Source organism: Brassica rapa, chromosome A02 (genome assembly GCF_000309985.2).
Source record: "Brassica rapa cultivar Chiifu-401-42 chromosome A02, CAAS_Brap_v3.01, whole genome shotgun sequence".
NCBI lineage: Eukaryota > Viridiplantae > Streptophyta > Magnoliopsida > Brassicales > Brassicaceae > Brassica > Brassica rapa.
In genome coordinates, this window is record NC_024796.2 from 31,280,497 (window position 1) to 31,306,840 (window position 26,344).

Sequence of the window (26,344 nt, forward strand, 5' to 3'; positions counted from 1 at the left end):
CTACGAAGTAAAAATGAGGAGAGCCATTTTTACTTCGAAATGCACTAATAGATCATATATGCATTACGAAAATCATTTTATAGAATAAGATGGTATTTTTTTTAAGTTCAATATTAATTAAGTTCTTTTTATTTAAATTTTTATATTTTAATAGAATATTTTATTAATTAATATTGTTGTAATATGTTTATATATCTGCTAGTTATTTACAAAATTTTTATGAATTCAAATTAGTCATGACAAATATAAAGATCATATTATAAAATACAAATAGTTTTGAAGTTAAGTTTGAAGTTTTGCTTTTGGAGTAGAACACTTTTAAACTTTAAATATAGAGTTTTAGAAACTTCAAAATATAGTTTCTTTATATAGTTTCTTTTTGGAGATGCTCTGAGATTTCTGATATGTACGGTTAAAAGTATGATTACAAGAATGTCGAGATATATACGTGTGCGCACGTGATTAAGGTCATATCAATAAAATATTAATCTACCAATTACTTATTTTATTAGTAGCCTGTCGAATTTTAGAATTATCGAATCATTAAGTGTAACAAAAAAATATGAAAAAAATTAAAACAACCTTACGATTTTAATCACCATGTACAGTTTACGAACAATATTAAGCTCCGGTTTACTCGTATATGGAAACCACGCCGAAATAATAAAAAAACTCGTGTACACAGACAGTCATAATGTGGCACTGTAGGTAGAAAATTAAAAAGATAAAAAGAAGGAGATTAACGAAGTAGCATAACACAAAGCGATTTAATTAGTCCAAGAGTAATCGTTCGATTACAATCACGGAAACACAACGAGCAGCACATAGAAACCCCAGCTAGCACACAACGCACCCACAACATCTTAACAAGTAAATGTCTAAAAAACAACCATAGCTAGCATTTTACTGAGCCACAACAACATATAGCTAGTGACCGATTCCGGGACTGTTCCCTGGTCTAGTAGGCCGGAATGCATCCAACGAATGATCTTCTTTCTCTAACTTGCTTGAAATATTCAAACCGTAACCACCAAATTTCTTCTGGTTGGTAGAGATCCCCGAAGAGTTCAAAGGTCTACCTTCAATGATGTGAGATTCTTGGATGAGAGTCAGCACTGTTATTAGTAAAACAAATCTAGTAAAAGTGCATTTAGCCATAGCAATTATCAGATTGTTATACTTTCTAGACTAAACAAGACAAATAAAAAAGCTTAGGAAATATATGCGTATGAACACTAACCGAATGTATGTATCAATGGCTTCAACTCTAGATGGCTATTTATGGAGATGAAAAATGAGTAGCTGGACAGCGCAGTACCTCCAACAAACAAAGCCAATAAATTATTGTTATATATTAATTAATATTTATACACATGGAAAATAATTAGGACTTTGGTTATAAATTCCAAGCTTCTGGGAACATTCCGTGAGTGGAGATCATATGCAAATGTTTCCCAGAAAAACGTTGAACAAGAATGGAGTTGATATAAAACGTTAGTGTTTGAGTGTGAGTACATACACATGCCCACAAAAAAAAATTAATGGATCATCCTTCGAGCTATTACTTTTAAACTTAGGGTAATTTGTTGAAAAACCTTGGAAAATAACAAATTAACAAAATACCAAAAACTGTAAAGGTTGGAGTAACTGACCAAAATCATTGTTAAGAGCATCATTAACCAAAGCACCCCAAATAGGGTGCTTAATCACTTTTTTATTATTAAATAGGATTTAAGCATTTCATTAGGAAACTTGTATATTTTAATCCTCCAATGCAAGGTGCTTATTATGGGGTGCTTAATCATTTTTTATTATTAAAAAATTAAACATTGTTTTTTTGGATAAAATTTATATATTACACAAATAAATATTAAAAGATAACATTTGAAACATAAATTAAAAAAACATAAAAATAAAAATTAGTACAATAAACGAGATTAATTTGAAAAAAACATGTGAATTCATTGGTTGTCATCATCACCTCCATATTTACGCCATACATGTTCAACCAAATCACCTTTCAGTTGTTCATGCTTTTGTCGATCACGAATTCTAGTTCGAACACCCATCATATTGGCGATATTTGTAGGGATATCTGTAGAGTACGTGAGATCGACATGCGAATTTCCAGTATCATCTCCTTGTTGGAACCCGGAAACATCAAATTGAGTGTTTCCATCTCGTTCGTTTTCCACAATCATATTATGGAGTATGATACAAGCCCTCATAATCTTACCAATTTTGACTTTATCCCAAAAAAGTGCTGGATTTTTAATGATGGCAAACCGAGCTTGCAAGACTCCAAAAGCACGCTCTACATCTTTTCGGACAGCTTCTTGGTATTGCGCAAATAACACTGCTTTCGGACTTTGTGGCAGTGAAATAGATTGGATAAAAGTTGCCCATTTCGGATAGATACCATCGGTGAGATAGTAAGCCAAGTGATACTCTCTTCCATTGACAGAGTAAGTCACTTGGGGAGCTTGGCCATTTATTATATCGTCAAAAACAGGAGAGCGATCAAGAACATTAATATCATTTAAGGTACCTGGAGGTCCAAAAAACGCATGCCATATCCAGAGATCATATGAAGCAACCGCCTCTAATACGATTGTTGGTTTGCCCGAACCACGAGAATATTGCCCTTTCCAAGCGGTGGGACAATTCTTCCACTCCCAATGCATACAATCGATGCTTCCTATCATCCCGGGAAATCCACGATACTCTCCAACATCAAGTAGACGTTGAAGATCAGCCGGTGTTGGTTTTCGTAGGTATTCATCTCCGAACAAATAAAGTATTCCCTCCACAAAATTCTCGACACATGACCGAGTTGTCGTTTCACCGAGCCGGAGGTATTCGTCGACCGCATCCGCCGCAGTACCATATGCCAAAACACGGATAGCTGCTGTACACTTTTGGAGTGCCGAGAGACCAAGCCTTCCAAGACCATCTCTCTTTTGGCGAAAGAAGTCAACTTCGTTCGAGAGTCGATCAACAATGTGCGTGAACAATGACTTGTTCATTCTAAAACGTCGTCGGAAATAAGTTGCAGGATACGTTGGCGTTTCACTGAAATAATCATTCCATAAACGTACATTGCCTTCTTCACGATTTCTTTCGATATAAGCTCGTTTTTTCCTTTTTTTCCTTCGTTCTTCTTGATCAATTTGAATGGTCAAATTCTGAAAAGTTTGATCAAATTGCTGATCAAAGAATTCATCAAATGCATCATCAAATGCATCATCAAATGATTCGTCTAAAAGGTCGTGAGAAGAAGACGCCATGTAGAAATTGTGAAATTGTGAAAAGGATAGAACAAGATTGTGAAATTGTGAAAAGGATAGAACAAGAGATTAAAATGGTGAAATTAAAATTTGTGAGAAAGTTGATGTTAGAAAGCGAGAGAGAAGATGAGACTCTTGGTATTTTTTGAACACTTTGGTGGTGTTAGAAAGCGAGAGATAAGATGAGTATGGGTGTTGTTTCTGCATACAAGTCGAGGGACAATTATATATAGAAAGCATCGACATTAAGACATACAAAAAAGTGATCAAGTCCGTGACACAACTACTACAAGTCTGTGACACTACACTACAAATTCTGTGACATAACTAGTACAATTATATAGAAAGATACAACATAACAACATGAGACTTGGTCTGTGAGTACACATGATACTTCGTCCGTGACTACACATGAAACTTGATCCGTGAAGGAGACCTGAAACAAAGTACAAGAACAACATTTATATTAGACCAGAGGCGAAGTCTTTCTTCATCGATGTGAGCCGTCGAGGAGAGCTTATCTTCGACGAGAGATTAGGAGAACAGATGACGGATGCGTTGACGAGAACGTCGCAGATCAGAGTCGCCGAGAGATTGCTAGGAGAGAGAGAGACACGAGGAGGACTCATCTTCCACTGATTCGGTGGAGTAGATATAATCTTCGAGGAGAGATGAGGAGGACACAGAGGCGTTGAGGAGATCGAGAGAGAGAGAGTCGCCGAGAGATTGCTAGGAGAGCGAGCAACACGAGGAGGCTTCATCTTCGACTGATTCAGTCGACGAGAGATTAACTTGGAGGAGAGGCGAGGAGGAGAGATCACGGAGGCATCGCTTTCGCGAGAGAGAAGAGGAGATAGACGCGGAGTCGTCTAGAATGAGAGAGGGAGACAGAAAGAGACGCGGAGAGCTAAACACGTGTTCCACAAGACGCGCTGCTTGTGAGTCTAAATTAAGCTCCGCGTCTTCACATATTACATCATTTCCTTTTTTTTTTAATTATTAAAAACATTAAGCAACCCTCTAAGCATCTGCGTTAATGATGCTCTTAAGATCCTCCAGATAGGAAGAAACACACTACATGGTTCAAGACTTTTCAATCACATCACGGCAGATAGCTTTATGCCTTTACTTGAGTTACCTTTGAAAGTGATATCTAGCTATAATAGAGAGTATTATTTTTTCATCTACTTTTACAGAAAAATAACATTTTCTATTTTTTATTTTATATGTAGAAATTACTATTTTAGAATAGTACGAAGGACTAAATATTAATTTTATTATACCATTTTTTTATTTTAGAGAAAAATAACAAAATTTATTACAGATTAGAGTAAATCTCTATTTTATTTTATAGTTTTCTATTTTACAAAAAAAAATAACAAACAAAACATATTAGAGATAGTTCAAACAAACTCTCCCCCCCCCCTCTAAATGTTTTCTTTTCAAACCATTGAACAACAACAATATTTGACATATAGGAAAACACCCCTTAAAAGAAAAATAAATTTACCCCTAGATAATATGGTACATTTCGAAGACAAAAAATGATAAGCTATTCAGGGGGATAGATAGGAACCCTTTGGAACTGGTCAGGTGTGCTGAGAGTGAGTATCAGGCTTGGTATAATGCCAAGGAGTCTATACCTGCTCACCCACCGACACCAGCTTGAATAATATGTGCATAGTGGATGGTTCATGGACATCTACAGATAAATTCAGTGGCATCGGATGGGTTTGGAAGGACACAAAGCCGGTCCTATACTTATGAAGGCTACAAGCCAAAATAAAAAAAAAAGCTGAAAATAAATGAATGCAGTCAGGGGTTATTGAACCCAGAACCTTCAGCATTAGTAATTTCTTTTAGAACCACTAGCCTAAAGTCACTTTCTAAAAATTTGTGGCCGCTAAATAGTTATTATCGTGTCGGCCGGAGGCCCATGCTTCCTCTGCTTGTGGCCAGGGCCGGCACTGGAAGGACAACACGGGGAAGATCCAACATATAGAAACACAGAACTTAAGAAGACGCGAGACAGCACTACACTCGGTACTGGAAGCTTTGAAATGCGCAGTGAAAAGTATGCTTCAGCATTCAAACTGCCAAAATTTTGGAACAGATTGTAAGGACCTGATTGCGATGATAAATGACTCCAAAGCATCGCCAAACTTTTCAACGGAGCTGGAAATCATTCAAATCATCCTGATGTGTTATTTGGATTTCAAGATCACCTACGTGCCAAGAACGCAGAATGAGATTGCTGCTTCTTTAGTTAGGAATGCTTAATCTTTTCGCAGATCACTTTGTTTTATTGATTGTTCTATTCTAGACTTGTTACCCATGCCACCTCATATTTGAGTAATAGAATAGTCGTTTGTTACAAAAAAAAAATAAATAAATAAATATTCTCTGAGCTAACCAGGTATTTGCAATTTATTGATCTCATATTAAATTATTTTGTAAACTTTTATTTTAAAATTGTGTCCACTTTAAATCAAAAGAATCTCATCATAAAAGAGAAAAAAAAAAGAATCTCATCATTATAGAATGGTATATGATGGTCTCGGTGAATATTTGGACCGAATAATAACAAGTATATTCGTCGGACTTCATACTAGTTCAAACCAATTTGTGGTGAAAGTGGCCATTCGTTAAAAAGAGAAATGGGTGCACGTTTAGACTGTCATGATTGAAGGAGTGCTACGTCCTTTTAACTATATATGTTTTTCAGTTTCTTACTTCACTTTTTGAGATTCTCACGAGATCTCGTGATTCAGACAATTGGCACTAGATTAGTGTCCTTGATTGCACATGCATATATAGGAATCGGTTTTGGATCTTCCTGTTCCGGTGCTTTGCGGCTGTGCTTATGCATGTGATTTGTTTCTTATGTAGTTTTATTTATTAATATACTGTAGAACTTCAAGAGTTTAAATTATAATTGACACATAGTGTACTCATCATGTGTAAATTATAGTTTAATTTCTGATAGATAAAGTAATACTAGACTGTTAATTTGTATCTCAAATATTATATCAATTTACTGAGTCTTCAGTGTGCAAAGTAAAATATTACAGTAATCCAAAGAGTTTGCTTTTTTTTTTGTCAACTAAACGATTATATTAAAACGAAAAAAGTCTAAACGATTATATTCGGAACTAAGCTCAACGGTAACAAGATAGTAACTGGAGAAATCTTCAATGAACAACATAATGCAGAAACAGAACAACATAACAAGAGATAACAAGTAAACGAGAGATACTTGCTCGACAACAGGAAAACTGTGGGAAATCATCAGATGCGTCCCTGAATAGACTATTAACGTGAGCATGAAATAGTCGGAATCGACGTTGAATAAACTAAACAGCAAAGTTTGGAATAAGGCGGAACGAACAAGACCAGCTCTAGTTCCGACGAGGAGCCTCTCCGAAGAGACTAGGTGAATCTCAACATAAAGTTTAAAAATCATGGGTATGGCGTTGACTAACAAAATGAATGGACCATGAAATCGAATAGTTCTAGTGACAAGAACATAGCTACTACACACTTTACTGACCTGTGATGGCTGAATAAATATGATCTTTAAATTAAAGTTTTGCTACTATATAGAAATGGAACCATGGTACAGGACCATACTTAGCATTCAGGTATCGACTCCAGTACAATATAACCGCGAGGTATTGGTTGTAACTTACCAATTTTATGATTGTTTGAAAAAATACAACCAAGCTTTTTAAATTTACACGATACCAAAAATTTAAATTCTTTGTATAATCCTTTTCCAAACCACATTATTATAATTTTTTATACTTTTGTGGTATTTTTAGAAGACAAAAAAATTTGAATTTTAAGAATCCCCCAAAAACCATAAAAATTACAAAATTAATCCCAAAACCATTAAAATGTAAATTTTTAAAAAGATCATGTTTGATTTATTAACCATTAACAGCCTAAAACATGAAAACAAGATTGCAATATTTTGTACTTCTAAATGTCAATGCACCATAACAATTAAATAAATCAGTGGTCTCATGCATGGTAGGATAATACCCTACCACGATATAAATTTGGATTCTATTCCTGGCTGGTGCATACATGTATTTTGAATATGTAATTTATTTTGGCAAGTTTTAGTTGTTCCTTTTTTTTTTGGTTAAAATGTTAATATGGAATACATGTATTCCTGCATGATGCATACTATTAGAGATAAAAATCTCACATCCGATGTTGGAAGGGATCCTTAGTAATATATAAGATAGATGAACCACTCTGGAAGCTCATCTAGCTTAATATGGTATCAGAGCCCGATCCACACAATCCAACCTGATCCACTATCGATCCAGCCCAAATTCGGTCCGATCCTTGCCCAAATATTCTGAAATTGATGCTAAAAAAATTATCATATCGAGGGGACGTATTAGGGACAAAGATTTCACATCGGATGTTGGAATAAATCCTTAGTAGTATATAGGATAGATGAGTCACTCCACTTATCACCAAAGTTTTAAGTTGGAAGCCCATCTAGCTTAACGCATACATGCAAGCAGTGGTCTCATGCATGTTCCTTGTTCATATTGCAGAGTTTTTTTTAACGTCTGATAAATTATGCTATTAAAACGATGAGAAATATTACATAGACGATTCTACTATCATATGAGAATGCACGTCGGACTGCATCACTCCGAGTCATCCTATGAGATCTATGTTCGATGATACGCCATGCACCATGCTGAAGATCTCTTGTAACCATTTTTCTTCATAATATGCATAATTTGCATTTTCTGGATTTTGAACCTCAGATTTCTTGATATAAATTAATGAACATTTAATCAAATCACTGGACTAAGTAGACTTCTACGTTGCAGGTTTGTTTTACAATTATTAAATTTTATTAGTGAAAAGTGAATGGTTCTAATCCCGTTGCCTTTTTTCACCCTCACCAAATGCATTACTTCACCGTTCAACAAAATAATAGCCTTGCGTATTTTTTGGTGGTAAACAATATAAATTTTTAATTATAAATTTCATCAGTCCAACTGCAACAAGATTTGTTATTTTATTACAATCATTTTCTATATTTATATTGTACCGTGTCAACTTTAACTAAAGGGAGCATGAATGAAAAAAGTAAAATTTATAATCACTTTTTTATTAAGATGAGCTATATTTAATTATTAGCTGTAGCCTGTAGTAGCCAATAGAACTCACTTGGGTCGTTTTCTTCTCCCTAATTTGGAAATCTTTAAACCTTTCTTTAATTTGCGCCACCAACCATTTTTATTGTATTTAAGAAATCCAAACACGTAGTATAATATATCTTTCAAATATGTATATAAATCTAAAGGATCTCCAGAGCCTTTCTTCATGTGCTTCGCAAGTCTTACCTTTTGCACATGGGGGCAAGTAGTAATTAAGAATCTCACAACGAAGTATCTGTATTTATATTAACATGCAAACTCATGCAAAAACAAAGTTTCAAATCAATTAAGCGCAGAAATCATATTTAATTTTATTAGTTAATGAGTTAATGTAACTCTTAATCGATCAACTTACAAATAGCATATCATAAAGTACAGATACTAAATTTAAATATCACCTTTTGGAACAAAGTTAAAATATCACGTAAAACAACAATTAAAATAGTTAAAGACACATATTAATTAAGTAAAAGCACGAAGAAGTACGCTAAACTATTAAAACATTTTATAACGCTTTTAGGTTCATTATTCTTGACAGCATGTCCAACGCCGGGACTATGCCCTGTTGTCCTAGGCTTGGAATTATCTTTAAACCCTTCAACAAATTCATTATTTTCTTTCATCTTGTGACCAATGCCCGGACTATTACCCGGAGAAATAGGCCCAAATCATCGGTATAACCGGCAGTGGTATGATGATCAGGATCATCCCCGTCAGTTTGGCGCAACTGTCTTGCCTCAGTGTATGTATTTTAAAAGATACCATACAAATGAAGAGAATGGTTTAGTTGATAGGGGCGCGGGGGGGGGGGGGGGGGGAGGGGGGGGGGGGGTTGGTATTATTAAACATATATATGCCAGGCATATAGCAAAGCTTGTGCCCAGCACCTTGATACTTAATTTACTTTGTACAATTAATCAAAATTTGGACTTATACCTGATTTGTTAAAAATGATCATTTGTTAATTATTTGAAGTATTTGCATAAAAAAGTTATTTGCTATGATTTATTACTTTTAGTTGTGAGTATTTCTGGATTATTTTTAAGTATTTTCTAATATTTAAAAAATTGAATTTTTTTACTAAAAAGGAACAATAAAATTACTATAAACTGTTGTGCAGTATTATAAAAGAAGAAGAATGAGCAAAAACACCGCTGGTGATGAACAGAGTGTGTGCCAATTCAGATTTTAACTATCGGTTCATATCCTAAAATTAAATCACTAAACATTTTCAGAGAGAAAATAAAGCATGAACTGTAAGACATTTTCACTGGTCTAATCAGGACTAAACATGTTTTCACTCATTGTGATTATACATAAACAGATAAAATAATTTTCCATATTATTATCTTTTTTGTTAAACGACGACTATTTATTAACAGCGGTGAAATGAACTGTTTACATTAGAACTCTCAATTTCGAAAGGTTAATTAAGTTCCACAAAAACTGCCCTTCTCTAACCATAGAAAGACATTGATGTTAGAAGGACCCTCTCACATCTGGCCATCTCCATATGGATAATATATATATATATATATATATATATATATATATATATATATATATATACTTTTGATACTTTAAAAAGTACAAATGCTGAAAGAAATCCCGGTTTTTAGTTTTAGATATATAAAAGAAACAAAGTTATATATTCCCCTATACGTTAAAAGAGAAGTCACTTTAGTGATTTCTGCTGATGTGGCATTAATTTATAGCTTCTCAAAAAAATTATTATAATTTAATTGGTCGATTTTTTTTTGAATTTTATTTTTCATTTATTTTAATCAATCGCTTATGTAGATAAGTCCAAAACTATTGTCGATTTCGTTAAGCCCATATATAGCTAGAGGATAATAATTATCGATTTAGTTTAGCCTTGGGCAAGATTTAGAACTAAGACAAATATTAAAAACTTTTCTTATTATTCAAACAGTAAACTTGCGCATGTTGATATCATATTAATTACATTTGCTTAGAAAATATTTTAATGTTTCTAATCAGGTTGTTTGTTTTTAATAACTTATCTTTCTAATATGGATTACTTGCGCAAGTTGAAATCATTAAATATGCAAATAACTTATCGATAAAATTTGTTTTTAATAACTTACCTTTCTAATATGTATTACTTGCACAAGTTGAAATCATTAAATATGCAAATCACTTATTCACAATATGAATTACTTGCGTAAGTTGAAATCATTAAATATTAGCGATTTAGTTTACCCTTGGGCAAGATTTAGAATTAAGACAAATATTAAAAACTTTCATTATTATTCAAACGGTAAACTTACGCATGTTGATATCATATTTATTACATTGCTTACAAAATATTTTAATGTTTCTAATTAGATTGTTTGTTTTTAATAACTTACATTTCTAATATGGATTACTTACGCACAATATCACATCATATGCAAATCATTTTTTGACAATACACATTTAATACATTTCTTTAAACGATTTCATTATTTATTATGCAAAATATTGTGCGTCATTAATATGAAAAATAAATCAACTGTATATATAGGGGACACCCAAAGTTTTAAAATACAAACATTCTCTTTTCATTCTTTAAAGTATTATTCACAAATCTCTCCTCTCATACTATTAATGTATTACGACGATGCTGCTTGTGTGCTAAGAAAAATGTGTTTACACGCAAAGGCTCTCATCTTTCATCGACTCTGCCACCCCCTTTGCCTTGAAAGTTCAATAAACCTGTACAGCCTAATAAAGGACTAACCCGCCAAGGCAATGGGCACTCAGAAGAGCTACGTTGTGTCATTGCTGTTATTCGACAGTGTATTTTCTTAGCATATAAATCACATTTACCTCCTCTATACTTCTATCTGTTAAAATTTTGTTATTACATGACAGTGGCGATCGAACTCCAAAACAGAAGGTGAAACTAAATGTTACAGAGGAGAAACTGTTAAACCTGATGCTGAAGTACAATGGTGGAAAGCCAAGAGCTGAGGTGCGAGAGGCTCCAGCTTTTCTGTCATCCATCTTTTATCAGAGCCTTTATTCACTTTATATATTTTTCTTCTTTTTGTAGACAAAACTAAAAAGTGCAGTCCAGTTGCACGACCTATTAGATGCAACAAGAATGTTAGTTCCCCGTACAAAGTAGAATCCTGAATTCAACTCTTTGTGTCTTGTCTCCAAAAAGCATGTATGGTCTATCTTTTCCATGTGTTGAATACTGGTAACGACAATATGGTCTTCCTTTTTTTATATGTAGACCAGGTCGTGATCCAGAAGACCGTGAACATGCTGAGAAGCTTCGCCAAGTTAAAGTAGTTCTTGAAGAGGTTCTTTAGTACTTTTTTTTGTTGAATATAGTCCGGGAAAAGTATTACATAGTATCATTTAGTAATACTATCTTATATCATTTTTTTTTGTTGAATATACTATCTTATAAGTAAGCTAGCATTATGCATTTTTTATTTAATTCATGAGGTCATTTTCTCACAGCAGAGAACCTTTTGGAATGGCGCAGAGAGAAAATTTCTCATGAATATACAGGAAGGTTCAACTGAAGCCGCTGAAGTGGGATGGTGAAGGCGAAGAAGAAAGAAACTGTAGAGGCCCTTATGATTCTTAAATACGGCGGTGTTCTAACTCACGCTGGTAGAAACATGTGTTTACATACTCTACCATTTAATTTGTCATTATTATATATATATATGTTTTCCAAATATGGAAGAATTGTTTAACTTATTGATGTTTGCTTAATCTGCATGCAGGCAGAAGATCTTGGTAGATTCTTCCGATACAATATGTATCCAGGTAAGGCCTCCTGATCTGTTACTTTTATTTTGGAGTATTTCACCGATGAAGTGGCCTTAAATTACAAGCTTTTTTTAGGTGAAGGGACTGGTTTGCTTCGTCTCCATAGTACATACCGTCATGACCTTAAAATTTACAACTCTGACGAGGGACGTGTTGAGGTACGTACACCTTTTACATTGATACAACTGAAGATAATAAAGCATATGTGTTGGGAAAAAAAATAATGTTTGAACTGGTTTGCATATGTTGACCAGATGTCTGCAGCTGCTTTTGCTAAAAGCTTGCTTGACCTAGAAGGACAGCTGACGCCAATCCTGGTTTTTCCTTCTTAATATTATATTGCTGGTGCTTAATTTGCAATGTCATCATGTGTTTATTAATAATGTATTTTTATCTTTCTTGCTTCTCAAGGTTTTTTTGGTTAGCAAGGACCCTTCCATGTTGGATGGTCTTGGTACTGCCATCATTGAAATGGAAGCTGCCAAGGTTTGTTCCATGACTTGAGTCATTTTTTGAAGTGTGTGTATCAGTCAATCAACAAGATTGATTTCATTATAATTAGACTATATATGCAGGCTAGATTGAATGAGATTGTAACGTCTGGCAAAAAAATTATCAATGAATTACTACTATTTATTATTATAGTCCATAGTAGTAATTATCAAATCAAATACGCAAAAGGCAAAACAAAAAGAGAGAGGCATAACATAAAATAAGTTAACATATTAAATTGTAAATAAGCCAAAATATTTCAAAGCAGTCAAACAACTTATAAAATTAATAATCGTGGTCAACTTACCAACATGGTGCATATATGTCAAATGGACAAATCTACGTTTAAGTAACCCAACCTGTAAGGGATTAAGATTTTTTTTGTGAATCTCGTGGACTGATCTATCGCAGATTGGGGTTCATAGGTGAAGTTTCAAGAAATTGTTATAATTTGATTGGTCGATTGTTTTTAATTTTTATTTATTTAATTTAGATCTAAAAATTTAAGATAAGCCTAAAATTATTTAACATCACTTGCCATATAATCTAACGAATATTACAAATAACAATTTATGGAAACTAATTCTCGAAATTATAGAAAGATTAATAATGTTTTATTTATTACTTTTAATATTTATAAACTATAAAATATAATGAACGAAATTTTATATAAGATAATTATAATATTTTTATACTCTACTTGATGAATTGTGTTCGGATATAATTATATAATAACTATTTTAAATATTACAAAATCCAAAAATGTTTATTAATATTATTTTAAATTATTTATCGTTGTTTAAAGAATAAATTTATCATAATTTTAAAATAATGTATAAAATGCTTACAAAATGCATGGCAAAGTTGTACTTTCAAGAGTTAAGTCGAGATCTTAATTAAAAACCCTAATAACTGGTAAAGAAGGGAAGCCGCAGACAAAAACATTGTATGTTGTCTACAAACAAGTTTTTCAGAATATTCCGTAGTCACGGTACGTAATTTTAATCTACTTTTTTTCAAATACAAATTTTAAAATATATAAATTGTTACAATTATTTATTTTTTTTATTTGCCAGATGGGTTGTGATGAGTTAGGAGACTGATGACAGTATGTCAATTTAATAATATTTCATGTTCAATAAAATTTAGAAAATTATAAATCTATCAAATAATGTTAACCCGTCAAATTGCTTACAAAATTTATTTAATTTTTTACAGGTTTCTAATTGAATTTGCTTTCTTTATCGAGAAATGTACTTCATAATTTATATTATTTATGGATAATATTTTGATTTTTATTATATTTTCTTTTAATATGTCTACATAAATGTTTGTTTATTATTTATGGAAAAATAATATTATTCACCTAAAATAAAGAATTACGACACATGTACAATATAATTCTAATTAATGATAATATAAAATCTGTTACTTCTAAAACTATACACTATTTATTCCATTTTTTGAATGAAAGTATTTTCTTAAACACACAAAATAATTTGTGACGTTGCAATTATACATACACACAATATCTGCCTCTTCATACTGACGTTACTGTGTTCCTTCTCGTCCATCTCAAATATTGACTACCAGCTTTTTTCCATGGCTGATGAATTCTCCCAAAGACAGTAGTATTATGTTGTAAAATCTGTTAATTTTAAAAACTATATAATATTTATTTAATATTTTAAATTTTCTTATGTCCACACAAGGTGCGGACCGGTCACCTAGTATATATATATATATATATATATATGCATGTTGCGAATTGGAATGTGTATTCTTTCTTTTTTGGACTAAGAAAGTGTCTCTTTCTTTAAGTTGAATTCTTTAAAAAAAAAAAAAAAAACCTCACTAGTTTTACTTCAACTTTTTTAGTAAAGCAATCGGTGTTAAAATAAAAATTAAGATACATTCCCAAAAACATTTTTGATATGTACAGAAAAATTTCAATTCTTGAGAGATTCCCTAGTTGTATGATCAAATTCATGACTCATGAAGAAGTAAGTATATTATAAAAGATTGAACTCCCCTCCCCCACTCACAAATACAAGATCTTCTGCACTACCAAAAAGGGTTGGTTCCCACCGGTCAGATTTACAAAAAGTAGTATCGTACGAAAAATATTTGTAATCATTATATACATTCCTAATATGTTTTCGTATTATTTTTATTTGCCTTCCGAAACCAGTATATGATATAAATGTTTTCTCTGACCGTAGTAATCACTCCAAAGATTTGAGTACATGCAATACACTTAGCTATTTTGTCTAGACTTGTATATGACTGATTTTCTGTATGCATAAGTGTGTATTCTCTTGGTGATTGTACTTGTGACGTTGGATAGTCATTTTGCTTTTCTTGTTTTTTTTGGTAAAAAAAATATTATTGCTTAAACTGTATATGGCCAATACAAAAGATTAATAAGCCATAGAGGCGGTACATCATAAGCTATAGAAGATAAAGACACAACATGTATTTTCTTCGACAAAAGATATGCCGCTCGATTACATTACCGGTTTGACATACCGAGAGAAAATTGAGGGAGCAAAGATATCCAATGTTTAATATCGAACACAGGGCCGTGCCTGACTTTTTTAGGTTAGAAGCATATAAATTTTTTTTGGCCCCTTAATTTGTTTTAATATAAAATATTTAACCTAAATTTAACCTAAAATAACAGATCAAAACAAAGATAATACAAAAACAGTGTTAAGCTTACTCGAATCCGTGACCTGATCACGCTCATAACAACTACACAACCACTGAACCAATGACAATTTTATAAAAATTAGCCCCCAAAATAATACTTAGTCTATCCGGCCCCAAAACCAATGCTTGATTTGCTTTGTATCAGGCACGGCCCTGATCGAACACCATATAATTTCCAATTTCCACATTCGCTTCATCTTGGTTTTCTTACATGGGTCTAGAAATAAATAAAATATTGGAATTGGTAAGGTAAAAAATAAAAGACAAATAAAATCCATATAAAGGAAACAAGCCGTCGAGTTTCTTGAAATTCTCTGCTAAACAGAAATATGTTTATTAGAGTTCTTTATGTAGTTTTAGATGTTTAAAACATATGAAAACGTGTATTGTCAATAGGGAAATTAATTCGAACAATTACTCGATTCTTTTATATACGAAAATGATGATAATCAATCCAAACGGACTATTCCTTCATTCTACCGTAAGTTCTAAAAGACAATCACATGTAAAATGTCTGAGTCGAGGCTTTATCACAAAAGTTTGAAATGTTTAACTGGTTGAATGAATATCACTTGAAAATTCTCAAAATTTTATATCGACACTTGTTGTCCTTTATTCTGTTTATCAAGTTTTAAATATTAATGTGACCGACAACGCCGTCATGCTTGTAAGAAAATACTATTAAATATAAATTAAAGCCATATTTTTGTATATAAAAACGAACTAGAGGAAAAGTTAGTTCGTCAAATAGCAAGGAGTATCAAGTCAAAGGCTCCATCGCCATCAACTCAACCACTAACTTTTCCCTACCACTCATTCTGTCTTTGTCGTTCATTATAATTCCTTCGCCAAAAAGGTTTTTCATCATAAGAGTTTTAAAAAAAATCTTAAGTGTCCTAATTATCAAATAAGTATTAACCAAATTTTAGATTCAACCATTTTTAATGGGGGTTTTCAACCTCAATCTCTGAAATGTATCAGTATATGTATATAAAAATATTTATATTTTGTTATGAATCACTACAAGAAAACATCGGCGTACTGAGGGAAAAATCGTCGGTATGTCGTCGGAATAACGCTATTACGAGGACATACCGACGAAAAAAGTCCTCGAAAATATCTCTTCGGAAATTCATATTTCCTCGGAATTCCGTCGAGGAAACTAAATTCCGAGGAAACTCCGAGGACACCAAGTTCGTCGGAAGGTTCCTCGGAATATACCGAGGGACACCTTCCTCGGAATATTTCGATGGAATTCCGATGGTCCAATCCTCGGAAGTTTCGACGAAATATTCCTCGGAATGTTTATCGGGAAATTCCGAGGAACCTGGCCCTCGGAAAATTCCGAGGAACATCTTTCCCTCGAAAAATTCCGAGGAACTTCTGTCCCTCGAAAAATTCCGAGGAACTTCCTTCCCTCGGAAAATTCCGAGGAACTTATGTCCCTCGAAAAATTCCGAGGAACTTATTTCCCTCGGAATTTCGGAAAAAATTAATTTTTTAAAAAAAATTATTTTTTTTTTTTAAAATTAAAATTTTTGAAATTTAAATTCAAAAATTTAAAATTAAAATTAAAATTGAAAACATAGTAGATAATATTCAAAGTTAAATAAAATATTCCAAGTTTTTGGTAAAAAAAAAAAACTACGGGTCTTGAATGTTCGGGAACACCTCGTTCGAGTACATCCTCCTCATCATCTCCATCATCTGCACGTTCAGCCTCTTCTGTATCTCATAGCCCGCCTGTTGAGCTGCCATCTGGGTCTCCAACGCAGATATCCGATCATCCTTGTCCTTCAGCTGAGCCGTAAGAACTTCTGGATCAACATATGGCGGTGGTGCAGAAGAAGGAGCAGCCGACCGGGAGTGACGACCCAAACCGACCAAACGTCCATTCTTCTTTGGAACCGACTGAAATATAAATAACCAAATTTAAATAATATAAATTGATGATAAAATAAAAATCAAGAAATAAATAAATTGAACTTTAAAAAAAAAAAGAACTTACCGATTCAACGATTTCGTTGATTCGAACCCGGGACAAGTTGGTCGAAGCCCTCGAATCGTCATCATCGGTTTGAAGCTGAGACACTTCGTCATACACCTAATTTGGACCAGGTCGACCACGTCCCTCACAAGACCATCATCAATCTGGCCGGTCTTTTTGTTGGTATACGCCCTTTTCATTAGGGCGAGATCATCAACCAGCTCGCCCTCATTTTCTTCCGCCTTGAAAAAAAATAAATTAAACAAACATTAGAAATTTGAAGAAATGCACAAAAAATAAAATTCTGAAACTTAAATAATTGAAGAAAAAGCGGTTGAACTTACCATGCGATCCCCCAGAGTGGCAATAGATTGAGCACCCAAATTATGTTTGTAGATGCCCTTCCCTTTACGGCCGCTCCTGCGGTTGTTGGAGTTGGTGAAAGAAGTTTCTTTCGTCTCTTCCTTATCCCAATGCGCACACAACTCCTTCCAGACCGTGTCGTTCATCGACCTTGGGACCTCTTAATTTAAAAAAAAAATAGTTTAATAATTTAAAAAATAGTTTAATAAATTGAAAATTGTTAATAAATTAAAAACTACCTTGTTTGCTTCCCACTTCTTCTTCCACTCGTACATCTGCTTCCCATAGTTGTCCGTAACTTTATGGATAAAATGGTGATAGATAGAGAGCGTATCATCGGAATTCCAGTTGAATTCTTGCTGAAATAGTTTAAAAATAGTTTTTAAGCACAAAAATATAAATAGTTTAATAATTACAAAAAAAAGTTTTAATAAATAAAAAATAGTTTAATAAATATATAAAATAGTTTAATAATTACAAAAAAAGTTTTAATAAATAAAAAATAGTTTAATAATTAAAAAAATATTTTAATAATATTTAAAATGTTTAATAAATATAGAAAATAGTTTAATAATTACAAAAAAATAGTTTTAATAAATAAAAAATATAAGTAAAAATTTTGAATACTTACCGCAAACTGACGAAACCACAGATGCTGCTTCTCGAGAGGGAAGTCAGTGAAAGTCGGATGTCCCTTGTCGAGGGCCGAGTACATCATACGGTTGATCAATGCGCTGATTCCGTTCCCGGATCGGTTGAACCTAATAAAAAGAACAAATTATTAATAATGAATCAAATTTTAAGGAAAAAAATAAAAGTTTAATTACCGTGTTTGACCATGTCCATGTGGATACTCAGTGAGATAGGGAAGATGGTCACGACCGGGCTATCGAACCAACTGCACAACACTCATCACTCCCGGAGGAGCAGGAGCGGGTGCAGCAGCGGAAGCGGGAGCAGCAGGAGCGGGTAATGGAGAGGGAGATGTATGGTAGGAGCTGTGGGGCGAAACGGAATCCTGAACATGGCTGGACGAACCCCGAGACTGGCTCCCCATACCACCCCGGCTACGACGCTGGCGAGGCCTGGTCTGATCATCATTAGACCTGTAAATTAAAAAAAACAAATTTAAAAATTAGTTCTAATAATTTTAATTAAAAAACAGTTTAAATAAAAAATAGTTAAAAAAATAGTTTTTAATCACAAAAATATAAATAGTTTAATAATTAACAAAAGAAGTTTTAATAAATAAAAAATAGTTTAAAATTAAAAAAATAGTTTTAATAAATCCCAAAAACAGTTTAATAATTACAAAAAATAGTTTTAAAAATATTTAAAATGTTTAATAATTACAAAAAATAGTTTAAATAATATTAAAAATGTTTAATAAATATAGAAATTTATATTTTATATATAAAATACATAAAACGTTTTATAACCACAAAAAATGATTTTAAATATTAAATATATGATTTTAATCACAAAAAAAGTTTTATAGATTTTAAAAATGTTTAATAAATATATAAATGATTTTAAAATGCAAAAAATAGATTTTATATACAAAAAACGTTTTCAATATATATATATAATTACAAATTCGATTTTTATAACCACAAAATTAATAAAAACCAAAAAAAAAAATCCAAATCAAGTGAAATACATAATCAAACTCGATTTTACACAATCCTACCATTCAACCTAACAAAAATCTATAAATCTCATTCCAAATTCATCAAATCTACTTAAAAACCATACAAATCTACCCTAAGAGAGTAGGATAGGGTTCATACATGATTATGGGAGAGGATTAGGGCAGATTCGCCGGAAATCGCGAGAGAGAAGGGTGGAGTCGCCGGAAATCGCGAGAGGGAGAGAGAGTTCGGCGCAGAGAGGAAGAGAGAAATGGGGAAGAAGATCTGGTTCGACCTAATAAAATGACGCGTCCGACGGAAACTATCCGTCGGATTTTCGTCGGAAATATTTTACATTTCCGTCGGAATTTCCTCGGAAATCATTAATTCAATTTTCGCGAAATATTTGGCGGCTTGGTTTACCCGGTTAAATGAAAATATTCCGAGGAACCAGGTTTCCTCGGAATACCCTCGGTAATTACCGAGGAAATTTTGAGGAACCAGGGTTTGGGGTTTCAAAACATCGATTATTTTCGTCGTATTTCATTTCTTATACAATTATAATGCATACCATTGAGGATTCTTTGTATAGATGATCATAAACCATGAAATAACAAAATTTCAAAAATAATTGTAAGTATTCCCTTTACCGTTTATTAAAGTGTATAAGTGTTTCTCTTATGTTATGTGGTTTTCGTTCATGCAATCGTAAAAGTGTTTGTTATTGGGTAAAACACCAAAGTTTGACTTCATAATCTGGTTAAGACACTTAATGAAAGTTATATACGTGTTATTCAATCCGTAAAACGTTGTTTTCGGTTTAAAATCCCTAGTTCCTCGGAATTTCCTCGGAATTTTCCGAGGGAATTCCGAGGAAAACCCTATCTTCGTCGGAATTTCCTCAGAAAATTCCTAGGAAATTCCGAGGAAAAGGTATGTATAATCAAATCCCTAAATCGACAAGATCTATTCCGAGGAAATTCCGAGGAAAACCTATATGCCCTCAGAATTTTCTCAGTATTTATATTTTTTTTTTTAAAAAAAAAAGGTCGACGCTAGTCTGTTTCCGAGTCGTCATCACCAGATGAATCTGGATCTTGGTGAAACTCTCCAATCACTGGTTCATCCTCTACGTGAACGGCGGCTTCCTCTCCGAAGTCGGTTAAATCGACTACAAGGCCAACTCCACCTAAATCTTCTGCTGCACTTAAGTTGCCGGATGTGCTTGGTTGTAGTGGGTCTTCCAGCTCAGAACTTCCCTGAACTCGGCCTCTCGGGTTGAGTCTTGTAACAGTAACTCATGGATCATATGCTGGAAAATACCATATGCTGAAAAATCACTTATTGTCCATCCAGATAACATACGTTGTCCATCCAAATAACATACCATATACTGGAAAATCACTTATTGTCCACATTAGTACTGCCCGCATTTGAAAGTTTTCTTTATACGAAACATCGTATGTTTCAGCACCTTGAGCCCATAGTTGTTGCAACTCATATATTAGTGGCTGAAGAAACACATCAAGTGATCTCTTAGGATGCTCTGGTCCGGGAACGAGAATCGAGAGAAACAAAAACTCTCGTCGCAAGCACAAGTTTGGGGGTAGGTTGTATGGTGTAAGAATGATTGGCCATAGAGAATACTGTCTTCCACTCTTGCCAAACGGGCTGAAACCATCAGTACATAATCCAAGGTAGACATTTCTTCTCTCATACGCAAAGTCGGGATACTTTGATTGGAAATGCTTCCACGCTTTTGCATCTGAAGGATGTCTGATCTCACCATCTGTTGAGTGCTCCGCATGCCATCTCATTGGTTGCGCTGTGCGTTCAGACAGATACAACCTCTGCAACCTTTATGTCAAAGGCAAATACCACATCCTTTTATATGGCATTGGAACTCTTCCACTCGTATCTTTATAACGAGGCTTCCCACAAAATTTGCATGAAACCCGCTGTTCATCCGCCCTCCAATAAATCATGCAGTTGTCTCTGCATACATCTATTACCTGATACGATAAACCAAGATCAGCTACGAGTTTCTGAACCTCGTAGTATGAGCCAGGAGCTACATTATCTTCGGGTAGAATACTTTTTACATAATCAGCAATCGCATCCACACAGTCTTCAGCCAAATTATAATCCGTCTTAATGCCCATCAATCTTGTAGCATATGATAAAGCTGAATGACCATCTCTGCAACCTTCGTACAATGGTTGCTTTCCAGCATCCAACATATCATAAAATCTCCTAGCTTCGGCATTGGGTAAATCTTCCCCTCTAAAATGATCATTTACCATCTGCTCAGTACCTACACCATAATGTACATCCGTTCTAATTGGTTCTTCTAATCTAACCGCTGGCTGAGGTTCCCTAGTACTACCATGTTCATAATCAGTTTCCCCATGATGATACCAAATTTTGTAACTTCGTGTAAACCCACTCAAATATAGATGAGTCCAAACATCCCACTCTTTAATAACCTTTTTATTTTTACAATTAGAGCAAGGACATCTTAACATACATGTTTTTGCTTCCGGTTGTCGGTGAACTAACCCCATGAATTCGGTTATACCTCGTTGGTATTCTTCCGTAAGCAATCTCGTGTTCGGATCCAAATGAGGTCGATCGATCCAAGAACGAAAATAATTTGAAGAAGACATGTTTTTTATGAATCAAATTCGTGTGTAAAGAGAGTGAGAGGGAGGATGAAGATATGGAGTGAATGAAGAGGAACAGGGGTGCTTGTATTTATAGTTGAAATCCTGCCGACAGACCGAGGAAATTCCGACGGAATTCCGATGCCAACGGCTAGTTCGTCGGAATTTCCTCGGAATTTTTAAAATCCCCCCAACGGCTCTCCAACGGCTCTCTAACGTCTATAATATTTCCTCGGAATTCATCGATTTTTTCCAAGGAATACAATTTTCCTCGGTATTCCATAAAAATATTCCGACGGAATGATATTTCCTCGGAATTCTGTCGGTATATTCCGAGGAAATTCCGAGGAAACCAAATTTTGTGTTTCCTCGGAATATCCTCAGAAATTCCTCGGTATTTTCTGAGGATTTCATTTTCCGTCGGAACGTCCGTCAGAATACCGATGTTTTCTTGTAGTGAATGTTTCAAAATAAATCTACGTCAAAGTATTTCACTGAAGGAACATTACAAAATTTTCAAGTGATATTAACTGATTGAACCAATTTCACTTGAAAATTTTATATTGACACTTGTTGTAATTGTGCTATACATTTGGTAGTGGGAATATCCCATATTTTTGAATATTCGTACTACTATGCCCTAAAAGCCACTGGCCTAAAAGTATGTGTGCAGCCATATGATGACATGTTAAAAAGTGAGAAGGTTGTTTTTTATTAATTATTTGGTTGGTTCCCAGACGCAGGGAAGTCCTTCGAGAGGCCTACCACAGTCTCCTACCACTTGACTTTTCTTTTACTTTCAATATATTTTGCACAGGAACCTGTATTCTTTATGCGATAAATCATTTGCCATATTTATTTATTTTTTTGACAGAGGTGCCACAATTACTTTTTGAGGAAGTGATAAAAGAGTTGACAAAAAAAGAGAGGAAGTGATAAAAGCCAAAAGGCTGGGAGGTAGAAGTGCAATTTGCTATTGTTTCATAACGATGACAAAAAGTAGAGTAATTAACATTACAATCTCAACCTCAACCTCAAAGTTATAACTTATAACTTTATTATGATGAATAAATAATTAAACACCAACTTACCAAGAGATGTCTTTATTTATAATATAAGTTCAAAGTAAACATTTAGTTATTTGTAAACCCTCAGTTCACCGCAGCACCATTGCCGTTGCTTTATCACCATATAACACATACTATAAGCAGATCTGACTATAAGAACATCATATAGAGAAAAAAATTTACGAAAACGAATCTCACCACAGTTTGTAAGGTCTTTTTGTATGGTATTTTTGCATGTGAGGCCTTGCTGATTCTTTGACATTTTAGCATCCAGAGTTAAAAAGAGTTAATTATATTTTATAAATTATATATATATATATATATATATTGATTTTTAGGGTGATTCAAATATATGTTTTCAATTTATCAAAAAATATATATCTTTTTAAAGTATTCTGGCATACAAAATATATATGTCTTTTAAAGGTTTTTTGACGCATACAAAATACGTATAGTGGCTATTGTTTTATTTATTACTCATTCTGTTTCGAATTATTTGTCGTTCTAGAGAAAAAAATTCGTCACAAAACAAGTATGTTTTAAAGTTCGCAAAACTTATTAATCTTAATCTCCTATCAATTTTTTTTTATTGGTTGAAATATGATTAGGTGTATAGGTAATGATGTTTTCTATTAGAAATATACGAAATTAAATATTTTCTTAATTTGTGTGCAATTACCTAAAACGACAATTAAATCGAAATTGATGAAGTAGTTAGTAATAATTCAAATTACAACTCTACAATATTTCTATAGATATCTGTTTTGGAATTAATAAAACAAGTTCATTATTATATCAAATTTTATAGATTTTTAAGTAGATAGTTTTAGCAATGTTTAAAAGTCATAAACGTTGTATCTGTGTTTTAAAACTTCAAATATTTATATAAAACCTTAAACTAATAACCAGTTCTTATGATTAATTATTGTGGCCAATATTTAACAATGTGTATATGTTGTAGTTTCCGAATGATTGCTTATATACGCATGATGAGGTATCATCTGTACTCAACCTCGACTGGAAAAGAAAACCTAAACCATTTGTATTCCAAGAAGTAAATTGAAGATTTTTTTTCATCGAACATCGTTACGTACGTATTATAAGTGGAACTGCATGCACATGATTAAAAGACAATAGTAAATCATACGTTTACAAATCACAAGTACACATATACACATGCATATGTGGATTAACCATTGCATAGAAATGTTTAGTTTAGTTGTGCGATAAACTATGGCCAATCCCAGGGCTATGACCAGGTGTTGTAGGCCTGAAATCTTCTGCATATTTACCTTCCGGTGGTGGCGACGGAGGTGGCTGCGAGAGCTGGACCGCCTTTTCATCAACTATCAGATCGTTGTTCATAGCCTTCATCGTCTTGCTATCATCATGACCAACATTCATCTTATCATCAACTTTCATGTTTCTTAGGGTTCGTCCATGGACGCAATTAAACCCATTAAAAAGCACCATCATTAAAACAACGCAAACGAACAATGTTTTCTTTTGACCCATAGAAGACTCCACTGGAGAAAAAAATGGGAGATGGAAAAGAAAACAGAAAAAGAGAGAGATATGAGAGGTTGTGTGAAGTAATACTTGCTTCTATGGGGGCATTTATATAGAGATTGTGTACGTGCTTAATTGTTGAAAATAAACTATTGAATTATAAAGTCGATATATTTTGTTTATTAGAAAAGTTACAAAGTAGGTCGCATGCTAGTGATATTCTTTCAAAATAAAATGATTGCAAGAAAAACAAGCAGTTCACTGAATCGAAAATTTAAGCTACCTAAATAATGTCAATTATAGAAAAAGACATCGCCGAAGCATAATAGCTCTACAACCATTAAAGTTCGTCCGACTCCGAATCAAGACACTAGCGGTCAGGAGGCTATTCACTCTTTAGTCTCTTAATTACAGTATCTGTACAAATTAATAATATTATAATCATCATAGTACTTTATTTATAAATGTATTAATTTTAAACGATTTAATTAATTGGTAGATTTTATATTATTAGATATTTTTAAACAAATATTCATTTTATAATTTTTTATATTGATTAATTATTTAAAATTAATTTTTATTTATATTAGAATAATTAGTGTTTTGGTCAGGGCCGGTTGGTATATCGAAATTATATATATATATATATATTAGTGTTTAGAATAAATAATATTAGAACACTTTGAAATGATAACAACTAAAGATATATTTTATTTGTACAAACATTTTTTGTTAAAACTTATTTTTCTTTGTTCACCACTGTATCTACCGTAAAGTACTGTACATTCACACATACACTAAATGCAGAAGAAGAAAAAAACAATAATAACTCATCCAAATAAACTAAAAGAACTTCGGCTCTAATCCGTTTAGTTCGGTTTTGGTTTAACCAAAGAGTTGTTGAATTACAGCCTCACCGTTTCCATTGTATTGTGATAAAAGTTACTTGCATCAGACCTCGGCAGAGCCAAAAAATCCTAATACTTCGGTTCTGTTTTCTTTATATCGGTTCTGTGTAGAATCCATCCTTGCTGCGGGTGGGCATCGGTGGGTGGTTTTTTCCTTACCGGAGAAGAAGCAGCAATGTCATCAACGTCGTGATTTAAAATAAAAAGAAATCTAACCCACAAAGGCTATGTCACGTGACATAGGGGTGGGGTTCGAATAGATACACATTCAGATTCGGATCGGATATTTCTACATAGAGGTATAGAAATCGTTAGGATATTTCTACATTTCGGATCGGGTTTGGTTAGGGCATCTCCATCCCCACTTCATAATTTACTCCGAAAATAGAGTGGAAAATGGAGTATAAACAAAAAATAAAAAATCTCTCCATTTATGGAGTAATCACTTTTTTGTTTCTTCACTATTCTATTTTCCACTTCATTTTGCAGTAAATTATGGAGTGGGGATGGAAATGCTCTTATTTTGGGTCAGTTTCGAATATTTAGATTTTTAAAAAAAAAAATTAAATTTTTCACTGTCTAAGTTTTTTGTATTTGAAATATATACTTTTTAACTTAACTAGTTTTCTAATTTTTAATAGATTAAATTATTAATAGGTTTAAAGATAAAACTTTAAATCATAAAAATGCTAATTTAGTTGTTGTTTTAAAATTTTGGATGTAACTTTTATTAATATA

The 26,344-nt window shown here is 33.2% G+C and overlaps 2 protein-coding genes, 1 long non-coding RNA gene and 1 pseudogene across 5 annotated transcripts; 1 reads left to right on the forward strand and 3 right to left on the reverse strand.

Moving 5' to 3' along the window:
* Window positions 1-1,896: 1,896 nt before the first annotated feature.
* LOC117132029 lies at window positions 1,897-9,224 on the reverse strand (annotated as a pseudogene).
* LOC103855385 lies at window positions 1,962-3,287 on the reverse strand. Its single transcript, XM_033285344.1, has 2 exons — window positions 2,687-3,287; window positions 1,962-2,548 (listed from the first exon to the last, which is right to left on the reverse strand). The coding sequence occupies exons 1-2, from the start codon at window positions 3,285-3,287 to the stop codon at window positions 1,962-1,964; spliced, it is 1,188 nt and encodes a 395-aa protein (XP_033141235.1).
* Window positions 9,225-10,801: 1,577 nt separating the features above from the next.
* Window positions 10,802-13,401, forward strand: LOC117132189. 3 transcript variants are annotated; one of them, XR_004455734.1, is made up of 4 exons: window positions 10,802-11,279; window positions 11,357-12,271; window positions 12,350-12,432; window positions 12,529-13,401. It is a non-coding gene; the product is annotated as an uncharacterized LOC117132189 (long non-coding RNA). The 3 variants fall into 3 exon arrangements; XR_004455733.1 differs by having other exon boundaries at window positions 11,357-11,456; window positions 11,538-12,271; window positions 12,350-13,401; XR_004455732.1 differs by having other exon boundaries at window positions 12,350-13,401.
* Window positions 13,402-22,836: 9,435 nt separating this feature from the next.
* On the reverse strand, window positions 22,837-25,624 carry LOC103855333 (precursor of CEP5-like). Its single transcript, XM_033285345.1, has 2 exons — window positions 25,616-25,624; window positions 22,837-24,794 (listed from the first exon to the last, which is right to left on the reverse strand). The coding sequence occupies exons 1-2, from the start codon at window positions 25,622-25,624 to the stop codon at window positions 24,405-24,407; spliced, it is 399 nt and encodes a 132-aa protein (XP_033141236.1). The 3' UTR covers window positions 22,837-24,404.
* Between the last annotated feature and the right edge of the window lie 720 nt (window positions 25,625-26,344).

Coding starts and splice junctions, on each gene's coding strand:
- LOC103855385 (XM_033285344.1), bottom strand. CDS start 3,287: ATGGCGTCTTCTTCTCACGACCTTTTAGACGAATCATTTGATGATGCA. Junction 2,549..2,686: donor GATGATAGGAAGCATCGATT/GTATGCATTGGG, acceptor TTGGACCTCCAG/GTACCTTAAATGATATTAAT.